Consider the following 12,035-nt stretch of genomic DNA (forward strand, 5'->3'; position numbering starts at 1 on the left):
GTAAAAGTGAAGGTAACGGTTGGGTAGGCAACTGTGTGCCACAATGGGATTATCACTACATTTAAATTGAGGCCCATAAATTACAATAGTAACAGAGTAATACAATTCTTGGACAGAAGGTATTAAAATTTAAAAAATAAAGTGAAACTAAAGTTGAGAGTAATGAGGCACTAACTTATTACACAAATTTAATTATTAAAGAAAACACTATTCTAGTGACTAATGGGAACAGATCTGAGAGGATAAGGTAGTAGAATAGTACGTGGGCACTATTTTCTTTGTAGCAAACAAATTTGAAATGGCTGATTATGCTGAAAATGCAGTTTTTAAACTCATGAGCAAAAAGGGCACATCTTGTGATAACAAAGATTAGTTGAGAATTATCTTCATATTGACATGAGTTATTTCACATTTGCTCATTACTCATGGCAAAATAAAACAAAAAGGACTGCAACATGAAAGAATTATACTACATAGGAAGAATAACAGAATTACTGTAAAGGTTAAAATGCTAATATTGGTAAGTTTTCTTCCTAAAGACTTTCAGGTTGTCAATTCCTCCAGGATCTCCATTTGCCCAAATTCAGCAATGACAAATGAGAAGAAGTTTCTGTATAATGTTGGTATTAAAAAATAAGTAATATTATTCACATATGTATTATATGCAACATATATATAAATTACAAACTAATAATAAATATTGGTCCTAAATGAACAACTGCCTATTCTAAAAACCTATGTTATGTCTCAGTGACATAAAGAAAAGTTCTTTCTATTCTACTAAAACATGCAAACTACTGCTGAGGGTATTACAATGACTGATTAGTGGGAAAGAGAAAATGAAAGAAATTTCAATTATTACTAAGAAGGTAAGAGATATGAAGATTGTTTTTCCTCTAAAGACACTTTAGATTTTATTTTTCCCTAAAGTAAAAATGACTCAGCCACTGAAACCCCTTTAGTGTCTATTCTCTATACCTCTAAATATTCTTTTATATAATTTACAATTAAAAGTTCAATAACTGTAACTTTTAAATATAACTTCTATAAAGATTAAATTTCAGTATTATAGCACTTATAAACCACAAGACAGTTTATAGGTAGAAATAATTATGTCCTATGGCACAACAGTTTACAAAGAGATATTACTGAATTTTTGAGTATGACATATTTTAGCATGATTTAACACAATAACGTGGTAGCACATAAAACAGTCTACTGGAACACTGAGAGAAATCCAACCTGACACTAAAAGAGACTCAAGATAATATGCCAGTATCTTGTTTCTGTCAGTTATATATGCTATGTATTTCCTACCACAGATAAAAAGGAGTTAACTAGAAATTGAGTGCTAAAACATCTTCATTATTTAAGTAAAACAAAAAGAATCTATAATCTTCACATGCAAATTTAATAAATCATCATGGTTTATTTACCAAGGTTATTTCTACATCACATTATGGTTTCAAAGCAGTGTGATATTAAGAGAACGATGTACAATCAATAAGATTCTTCTTAAATTTTTCTTCCATGGACTTTTCCCATTTTCCTGCTTATCAATAAAAGGCATTTTTAAGTTTATATAAACACATTCTTTAGAACTGTCTTAAGAGAAAATCACTATATAAATAGAATTGGACATGTAGTAAATAAGTCACAGGCCAATAAGTTCAGTTGTGCAGTTGTGAAATGGAGTGTGAAAGTTTTTGAAATCTTAAGACTGGGTAATCTGCAGTGTTTCCAACATGTCTTCAACTGCCTTGAGAGAGTATTTGGTTTCCTTCTTACTTCGACCTGCAAACTAATTTTTAAAAAATACAATTAGGCCCAACTTCAGTGGCAGGTTCAAAAGCACAACCTTACCTTCAAACTGTTAATGAGAGTTAACATCTATTTTATCACTAGTATGAAATCAAATGTTTTCAAACAAAGGTAAAATATAAATGTAAAGTATTTTCTATTAAACATTTTAAAGTACAAGATATCTCTATAATTATTTAAAGTTTGCCATAATTCTTTAAAATTTTCCAGATTTAATAGCTGTCTAGGTAATACTGTTTCTACAGCAAAGTCCTGTCAAATAAAACTTTGTTATATATTGCAATGATGTAAACATGTTTTAAAATATGAGTTTCTAATTCAAGTTGTAATTTACTATATATATATGCAATTGGATTGAATTTTACAGTGAAAACAATGTAACACTAGATACTATCTCTACACATTTAAACCAAATTCACGACATCTTAAATGCAATACAGTGCACATCATCAGTGCGGGAAACACTGCTGAATACCTCCTGCTGATTTCAAAATGAATTTTCTAACTAGACTGACAATTCCCATCATTTATCAGCTTGATTTAACACTACAGAATTACTTGATACGTAAGTGTTCCTTATAGGGGTACATTTATTATATCTGTATTACCTATTTTCCCCATAGTTAAAGCACTAACATATACTATTAACAACATATAGTACATCTAAACACTCAATACATTTTCATGTGACTGATCTTTCTTTCAAATACCAATGCTGCCTTAAGTACTTAGTGCTTGATTTATGATGTGTTCCTTCTCTTTTGTAATTAACTTAATTTGGCAAACTTCTCATGACCTGTTGAGAAAGAGTAAGTGATCAAGCACAGGTAACATCATAGAAGCAAAAGGCTGCAGGAACTGGTAACCTGCCTCTGACCTCTCTGGCTGCAGCTTAACATTATGACTCCCCTACTTCCTAAACCATTAGCTTCTGTAGTTGAATCTTGATTTGATAGAGTAAATAAAGGGGATTTCTAGAGGAAATGCCAGGAAAAAAGAAGAGCTCCTAAGACTCAAAATCCCTTTACCTTTAAGAAGATGTTACTAATTTAAGGAATTCAAATGTTAAATATACAAGTCATAACTACAAAACAGAGTAACAGAAACACCACATTAAAAACTTTGCCTTTTCATAATTCCCTTCGGGGAGTCAAGGATGTGGGTGTGCTTATTACTCCTATTATCCAGTTGATAGATTCACTTTCACAAGGATTTACCAAGAACAGAAAGCCTTTTCTTTCACCACTGCCTACCCAAAGTAAACAGGAATGGTCCTAATCAGATACTTAAAGGTCTAATTCTAAGAAAAAGCTTTGATGGACTGGGAGAGGGGTATAAAAATAGGATACCACAAAGTAACACTTACATTGCAAAATAAAAACTAAGAAATTCCTGTACAGCTAGTCGTAATAAGTATCTTAAAACACAGTATTTTTCTTGGTTTGTACTTAAACATAATAAAAATAAATGTGCATTTGTGATTTTTTTCAAATTAGCTAATAAAAATACTATCAAGTTTGTGTATCAAGAGTACTGACAACCACTGCTACTTAAACCAAACAATTTATTTGTGTCAGGATAAATAAAAGGAAAGCTGGAAATACAAATCAATCACTTCAAATTTTGCCTGACATGCAATTATTTTGTCTATTCCAGAATTATATGGTAATTTAACTGATTAAGCTGTAATCCTATTTTTCCCTCAAATCATGATTTAATTTTCTGTTTCCCAAAGGATAGTAACAGAATCACCTCCACAATCATAGATAACATATGGATCACTAGCACAGATGAATTTAACAGTGTACCAGAGAAGCATTTATCTGGATAATTATTGTGTGCAAGTTCACATTAAAGTTTTTCATGAGCATTAATCAAACTTGCCTGCCTTTAAGGAACATGCTAAACCAATTACCTAATTGAAGAGCAAGTAGTAGCCATATTCTGTTTCATTATTAAGTAGAAACAAAGAAAGAAAAGCAGTTCTTAAAACCTCATTTTCTCTAATTTATAAATGCCTAAAAAACATTACACTAAGGAATATTTTTCTTTATACTTGTTTATATGCCTAGACATGAGTCATGAAGTTCTCAATTAGATCTCACAGATTTACTTACTAAAATGTCAATCTCTGAAAAGTTATACTTTTCCACGATAACCACAAATTCTGCATTTTTGTCTTTATACAGTTATATTTTGCTTAAGTAAACTTTTTTCATAATTCCCTGTTGGATCTCAAAGAAAACTCACCAACAGAACACAAATAATAAAATTTTGATTATCAAAATCAAAGGTCAATGATTTATTCATTGTAATAACTGGGATAAGTTAGGCTAAAATTTACCTTTACACAATTTGTGGAAAATAACATGAGTGTACAAATAGGATAAATAAAATGAAACACTGGATGAATCTCGGAAACATTACAATGAGTGAAAGAAGCCAGGTATAAAGGAGTACATAACCTATTACCTCATTTATATAAAGTCCAATACAGGCAAAACTAATTTATAGTGATAAAAATCACATCAGTATCTGTCTGCGGTAGAGTGGGGATGACGGCAAAGATGCAAAAGGGAACTTTCTGGAGTGATGAACCCTGTGCTTCTTGAATGGGGTGGTGGTTAGAGGGGAGCATATACTCATCAAAACTCAAAAGTATATGTAAAATGTGTGCATATTGTTTTATGTAAATTATACCTCAATAAAGTGAATGAAAAGGCAGGCAAAATAAACACAAGCAGAAGGATGGGACTATGGAGGTACACAATATGTAATAAATTGCCAAATGACTACATACTTCTCTTCTCATTGAGAGGTAAAGTACTGCATCCCTGATCTAGGTTGACAATATGATTTACTTTGCTCAATGGAAGATGAGCAACGTGCAGAAGCTTGAAAAGCTCTTGCACATTAGAGTTTGCCTGTTTGCTACTCTTGGAACTCTGGGACCACCATCTAAGTTCAGGTTAGCCTGCCAAATGAGACACACATGAACCAGCACTCCAGCCAAAAGACAGCAAACTTTCAGATATTTCAGTGAGGCTATCAACCATTATCATAGAAGAGAAATATAAATAAGCCCAGTTGAGACTAGCAGAACTACTCAAGCAAGCCCAAGCCCAACAGCCTACCTACAGAATTGTAAGTAAGTAAGTCATTACTTTAAACCAAGCTATTAGCAAAGGGTAAAAAATATAAGTATTTATGGATTCACATTCACATAAAGAGAACCCACAGCCTCTGTAGAAAAAGCACAGTATATGGAAGCCTCGAAAGTAACAAGAGATCTTATTTAAAACCTATTACTGGTGTCTAGAGACAGAAATAAATTTTCCATGATGGGTGATTCCTAGTTGAGAAGAACCAGAAGTTGCTATACAGAAACCTGACATGACCAACAAGAGATGTTATCTTCCAAGATGACAGAAACTGGCAAAAATTCCCTGTACTATTCCATCCTGTAGAGTTAAGAAAAGGCAAGTCGTACCTTCAGGAAAGATGTGCAAAATTATCTGAGAGTTATGAAGTTTACAGTGCAAAACTCAAAGAACGAAGAGCGTAAGTGATACTCTCAGAGCTCTTTCCAAAAAACACAGACCTTATAAAATGTCTTTGAAAAGAATACGGATCTAATAAAATAAAATTAAAATGTTTTTTAAAGCTCACTGTGGACTATGGTGGCTGCTGCAGTGGGAGAAACTCCCAGTCTCACACAAGAGTTCGTCGGAAAGTGCGCTAAAGCCGAGCAGGTGAGCTGCATTCTTCCCTCTCTGGCCCTTCCCCTGCAGGCAGCCCAGCAAGGAGGGTTGCCCTGCCTGGGTGAAACCTAAGGCCCTGCCCCTATACAACTTATCAGGTGCACCAAGAAAAAGAAATATGGCCCAAATGAAAGAATAGTGCAAAGCTTGAAGAAGAGAGCTAAGCAATGAGGGGACAGCCAACTTATCTGATGGAGAATTTAAAGCCCTGGTAATCAAAATCCTTACAGAACTGACTGAGCTTAGTCAAAAAATGAAAAAACAAATGAAAGATAACCAAAATGAAATAAAGCAAAATATTCAGGGAACCAACAGTGACAGGAAGGAAACCAGGACTCAAAGCAATGATTTGGAACAAAAGGAATAAATATCCAACCAGAACAGAATGAAGAAACAAGAATTCATAAAATGAAGAGCAACTGAGGAATCTCTGGAACAACCTGAAACATTCCAATATCCAAATGATAAGGGTGCTAGAAGGAGAACAACAGCAAATTGAAAACTTATTTGAACAAATAATGAAGGAAAAAATCCCCCAATCTAGCAAAGGAAATAGACTTCCAGGAAGTCCAGGAAGCTCAGAGTCTCAAAGAAGTTGGACCCAAAGAGGAACACACCAAGGCATATCATCATTAAGTTACCCAAGATTAAAGATAAAGAGAGAATCTTAAAAGCAGCAAGAGGAAAGGAGAGAGTTACCTACAAAGGAGTTTCCAGAATACTCTCAGCTGATTTCTCAAAAGAAACCTTAAAGGCAAAAAGGGGCTGGGAAGAAGTATCTGGAGTCATGAAAGGCAAGGACCTACATCCAAGATTACTCCATCCAGCAAAGCTTTCATTTAGAATGGCAGGACAGATAAAGTGCTTCTCCGATAAGGTCAAGTTAAAGGAATTCATCATCACCAAGCCAATATTACATGAAATGTTAAAGGGACTTATCTAAGAAAAAGATAAAAATATGAACAATAAAATGACAACAAACTCACAACTACCACCAAATGAACCTAAAAGAAAGACAAACAACAAAAACAAAAACTAACCAAAAAATATGAACAGGAACAGAATAGAAAAATGGACATCACATGGCAAGTTTTCAGTGGGAGGAAGGGAGGAATGGGGGGAAAGGGTACAGGGAAGAAGCATAATTGGTAGGCATAAAATAGATGGAGAGAGATAAAAATGGTATAGGAAACAGAGAACTCAAAGAACTTATATGTATAACCCATGGACATAACTAAGGAGAGGGAATGCTGGAGGGTTGGGGAGTACAGGGTGGAGGGGGAAAATGGGGAAGAAATTGGAAAAACTGTAACAGCATAATCAATAATATATACTTTAAAATCACGGCTAGTGATAAAGAGCATCTCAATGCAAGGAAGGGACTGTGTTTGTTACTGAAGAGACAGGGAAAAAAGAAAAAAAAAACAGAAGAAAACAAAGCTCTGAACTTTAGGTATTAGTGAGAGCTTTAGGTCTGAAGAGAAACATGGGGGAAGAGTATCGATTGTTCATATGAGAAAATACTGAAGAGAGTTGGAAACTAAAATTACAGCTTCAGATACATTTATACCTGACACCACTTTATAGGGGCAGTACATTCGGGCTGTTGACAGCACCAACGCTAAGAGTCAGATTTGCCTAAGTTTGAAAACAGCTCTGTCATTAACCAGCTATGTCACTTTGGGAAAGCAATTGAAGTTTTCATGCCTTAATTTCCTCATTGTAGAGCAGGACAAATATAGAGCATATAATAACCTTCTTATAAATGTTTACCATTTTAACTATTATTCTTATTTCAATATTATAATTCAACAAACACAGCAGGCATAATCAAGTGAACTTAGAACATGTGATTAGCAAACACAATGTACTGTGCACTACTGTGATTTGATAAAAATTATGTATTAACTTCTTTAATCCTCAGAAAACTTTCACTATGCCTATTCTTGCAGATGAAAAATGAGGCCCAGAGATGGTTAATAATTTATCCAAGGTTACAGAGCTAATGAATGTCAGAGCCAAACTCTGGAGCCAGATAACATGGATCTAACCATCTGTGTTTCTCCCTTAACTAAAAAATGGCACTGGCTTCCACGGAGTGGGAACCAGACAGAACACAGAGATGGACAGAAGCAATATGGATAGCTAACAGGGAGGTTGGGGGTACTGACTCCCATTTCACATGACAGAACACAGAGATGGATGGGAACACTCTGGTTAGCTAACCAAGGCAGGGAGGAGGGGAAATGACTTCTATTTCACATGACAGAACACAGAGAGGGCCAAAAACTCTGGATAGTTACCAGGGACACTGACACCTATTTTACATGACAGAACACAGTACTAGACAAGAACAGTCTGGACAGCCAACAGAGGGTGATGACTGAGTCCTATTTTACATGTCAGAAAACAGAGATGGCCAGGAACACTCTGGTCAGCTAACGGGGGGAACTGACAACTACGAGTATTTCACACCATTTGTAAAAAAACAGTCCCAAATAGATTCTGAATTTTAATGTGAAAGTAGAAGGAAAAAGACTCTAAAAACAAGATTACCTTTATAACCATGTGTAGTTAACAATTTCTTAGAACACACAATGCACAAATCATAAAGGAAATGAAAAATTAGGCTGAATATATTTAACATCAGAACTTTTATGCATCAAAATCATTTCTTTTCTTTTTTCCATCAAAATCATTTCTGAGTAAAAACAAGCAAGGAGTTGAAGAGATTTGCTACACCTATAACAAAAGGGTTCATAACCAGGAAACTAAAAAAATAAAGTCATAAACTGATGAAAAAGGTAAGGCTTCACATAGCCAATAAACATGAGAAAACTGTTGAACCTCACCAGTCAACAGGTAGATGCAATCAACTGACTAAATAAAATGTACATTCATTTTTTTAGAATCCAAAAATGAAAATGTATACTCATTTTTTTAGGAACAGTAAATAGAAGCTACACTAACCTTCTCCAAGGACCAAGCTGGAATTAAAACTAAATCGTAGAGAAATCATCCAGAATGAACACTAGCTGGAGAAAAGCCTTACAACCACAGACAGAAGAAACCGCTTCACCAAAATGTGACTGGAATGCAGTGCAGAGGAGACAAAAGAGGGCTGGCTAGGCTCCCACAGGTGGCAGCGGAAGTTCCAAAGGGATATTTCAATGGCTGGGGGTTCTCCCTGAGAAGTGTAGGGGTCTAAACCCCCACCTGAGCTCACCAGCCTAAAGCACCAGAGCCAGAAAGGAACCCAGATAACATCAGCTATGAAAGGCAGCAGAGTTTCTGTCTGCCAGGGGGAGACACAGAGCCTCTAAAAGGGCCAATGCACAAAATTTCGTTTGCAACCACTTACCCTGGGCTCCTGCAAAGGAAGGGCAGAATGGACTAGAGATGCTTGAGGAGAGTCGGGGGTTGATGGCTCTGGGGAGAAAACTAAAGGAACAACTCCCAGGATCCCTGTGCTGAGTCATTCCCCCAAATGCAGGAGTCATCTCTCTCAGGCACCTCTCCAAGTGGCATCAGCCTGAGGGGAAGCAACAACCCCACTGCAGGAATTACTCTGCCCAACCCTGTGGTGCTTACACCCAACTACTGGTTACAGCTTGATTAGATTAACTGACCAGCTTGACAACAGATTAGTTTAACAGCTAAGGAGGAAAATACAAAGAAGCAACCAAAATGGGAAGACAAAGAAACAGATCCCAAATGAAAGAACAAGTGATTTCTCCAGAACTAGATAAAATGGAGGCAAGCAATTTATCAGATACGGAATTCAGAGTAATGATTACAAGGATACTCAACAGCATGAAAAAAAGACACAGAAACCATAAACAAAGGCCATTCAGAAATAAAGAATGCAGTATCTGTAGTAAATAGGACACTGGAAAGAATAAACACTAGGTTAGCTGAAGCAGAGGATCGAATCAGTGTTTTGGAAGACAAGGTAGGAGGGAAACACCCAGGCAGAGCAGCCAAAGGAAAAAAAGAATTTTAAAAAATGAGGGGGGCTTCAGAAACATTTTAGACAACATGAAGCATAACAATACTTGCATCATGGGAACACCATAAGGAGAAGATGGCAAACAAGGGATCCAGAAACTATTTGAAGAAATAATGACTGAAAACTTCCCTAATCTGGTGAAGGAAAAAGTCATGTAAGTCCAGGAAACTCAAAAAGAGGTTATAACCAAAGAGGAACACACCAAGAGGTTGGAACCAAAGAGGTCTATACTGACACATCATAATTAAAATGACAAGGCGAGAATCTTAAAAGCCACAAGAGAAAAGCAGGTAGTTACCTACGAGGAAGTACCTATTAGACTGTCATCTGATTTCTCAACAGGAACATTTCACGTGAGAAGGGAATTGTATAAATTATACAAGATGATGAAAAGGAAGGACCTACAACTAAGGCTGTTTTACCCAGCAAGGCTATTACCTAAAATCAAAGGAGAAATAAGGAGCTTCCCAGATAAGAAAAAGCTAAAGGAGTTTGTAAACACCAAACCAGTACTGCAACAAATGTTAAAGGGCTTGCTTTAGGAAGAAGAAGAAAAAGAGAAAGGAAAAAAATAGAGGAAAACAGTCTAACGATAAAATGGCACTGTGTACATATCTATTAATAATCGCTCTAAATGTAAATGGCTTAAATGCTCCAACTAAGACGACGGAGGGTAGCTGAATGGATAAGAAAACAAGATCCACATATATGCTCCCTCCAAGAACCCCATCTCAGATTGAAAGATACACACAGACTAAAAATAAAGGGATGAGAAAAAACATTTTATGCAGATGGAAAGAAAGAAAATCTGGGATAGTAGTACTTATATCTGGCAAAACAGACTTTAAAACCAAGGCTTTGAATATACCAAAGAATAGGAGGCTATAGAGAAAGCAATGCTGGAAAAGTTATCCTACTCTATCTCTGACTCCCCTTATCCTAATTGCCCAGGAAAATTATCTCACTGAAACATGGAGAACAAGAAAAAGAATATGAACTCCAAAAAAATTACTAGGGAGAAAAAAAATAAAATGATACAAAAAAATTGTGAAAGAAGGTGAATGATACAGGAGTCCAGAAAGGAGAGATGATAAACTTGTAATTGGAAACATGAAAAAGAAAACTTAAGCAATTGAATAAAAAAAGTATTTGAAACTAAAATTTTAAAGTTAAGTTTCTCAAATTAAAAGAGGACTGGACTCACATATTAAAGGGTCTACTTACTGTATATTTGAGAAAGTTAGCCCAAGAATTAATCAACAAAACATACTGTATTTTAAAAATAAATTAAAAATTCCTTAGGATAACCAGGTGAAAAGCTAAGTCACTTATTAAGGAAAGAAAATCAGAATGGCATCGAACTTTTTTACAGCAGTATTTTATCTGAAAAAAAAAAAAGGAACAAAATGTTTAAAAGACTTAGTAAACTAAAGGTTTTATAAAAAGCCAAATCATCCTTCAAATATAATAACTATACCAGGGTGTCCAAATTTTGGCATCTCTGGGTCACAATGGAAGAAAAAGAGTTGTCCTGGGCTACACATTAAATACACAAACATTAAGAAAAACAAACAAACAAGAATCTCGTAATGTTTTAAGGAAATTTACGATTTTGTGTTAGGCCACATTCACAGCCATCCTGGGGCACAGGCCATGGGTTGGACACCTCTGCTTATGGACAGGTAAGTTATAAACATGCAAGATGTTAAGATGACTGTTTTTCCATGAGGCCTTCCTGAAGAATCTCCTAGGAACAGGCTTCAGAAAATCAGGTATGATGTATAAGCAAAATACATAAACTTGGCTACAGTTTGGTTACTTTACTTTTAGGCTTTTCTTCCTCTTTTTTTTTCATTGAGCTACCTCTGATTAATAATACACTCACATATACGATCTGCATATGAAATGCATCTGCAATATGTTTATGCTTTCTGGATGTTCAAAATTACTTTGTATTTGCCAAATGCAGAACTACTAAGACTTCTAGACAGTCAGGTAATTATGGGATTGATTATAACAGTAATAGACTCCTCTTGAAAAAAAAAAAAAAAGGGATCCTTACCACTACAAGCCACTACAATTTAATTCCACATAGTTAAAACATATTTGATAAAGGTTCAAAGCATAAAAGTCCAATGATAAACACCTGCCTTTGTCTTCAGGAAAACCCCCAACAACTAAGAAATACATTAACGTATTATAATATAAAACTATCAGTACTAACCTGATAAGCTCTGTTTATCTGACTAGCTGCCCAACTAGCATACTTCATGTTGTCCTTTTTTGTTTTCGCACTTGCTTTTGGATTAGAAGCAATATGACTTGCTGACTAAAAACAAAACAAAACAATCAAAAACAAATGCCCTTTTCCTAGCAAAATAATTAAAAACATGTAAGGTCACAGTTGCAATGGGATGATAACATAGTTTTTAAAAATTGTACCA

General features: G+C 35.2%; 1 protein-coding gene across 2 annotated transcripts in view; it reads right to left on the reverse strand.

Annotated features, from left to right (window-relative positions):
• Positions 1-1,409: 1,409 nt before the first annotated feature.
• Positions 1,410-12,035, reverse strand: part of EMC2 (ER membrane protein complex subunit 2) — a 37,805-nt gene continuing 27,179 nt past the window's right edge. Inside the window, exons 10-11 of one of the 2 annotated variants that reach the window (XM_037166908.2) lie at positions 11,816-11,920; positions 1,410-1,801 (exon numbers count right to left, since the gene is read on the reverse strand). In XM_037166908.2, the coding sequence (XP_037022803.1) occupies positions 1,715-1,801; positions 11,816-11,920 (192 nt within the window). In that variant the 3' untranslated portion in view covers positions 1,410-1,714. The remainder of the gene's footprint in view (positions 1,802-11,815; positions 11,921-12,035) is intronic. The other variant, XM_037166909.2, reaches the window with a different exon arrangement.

This window comes from Artibeus jamaicensis, unplaced genomic scaffold, assembly GCF_021234435.1.
Source record: "Artibeus jamaicensis isolate MK-2021 breed Jamaican fruit bat unplaced genomic scaffold, CSHL_Jam_final scaffold_916, whole genome shotgun sequence".
NCBI classification, from domain to species: domain Eukaryota; kingdom Metazoa; phylum Chordata; class Mammalia; order Chiroptera; family Phyllostomidae; genus Artibeus; species Artibeus jamaicensis.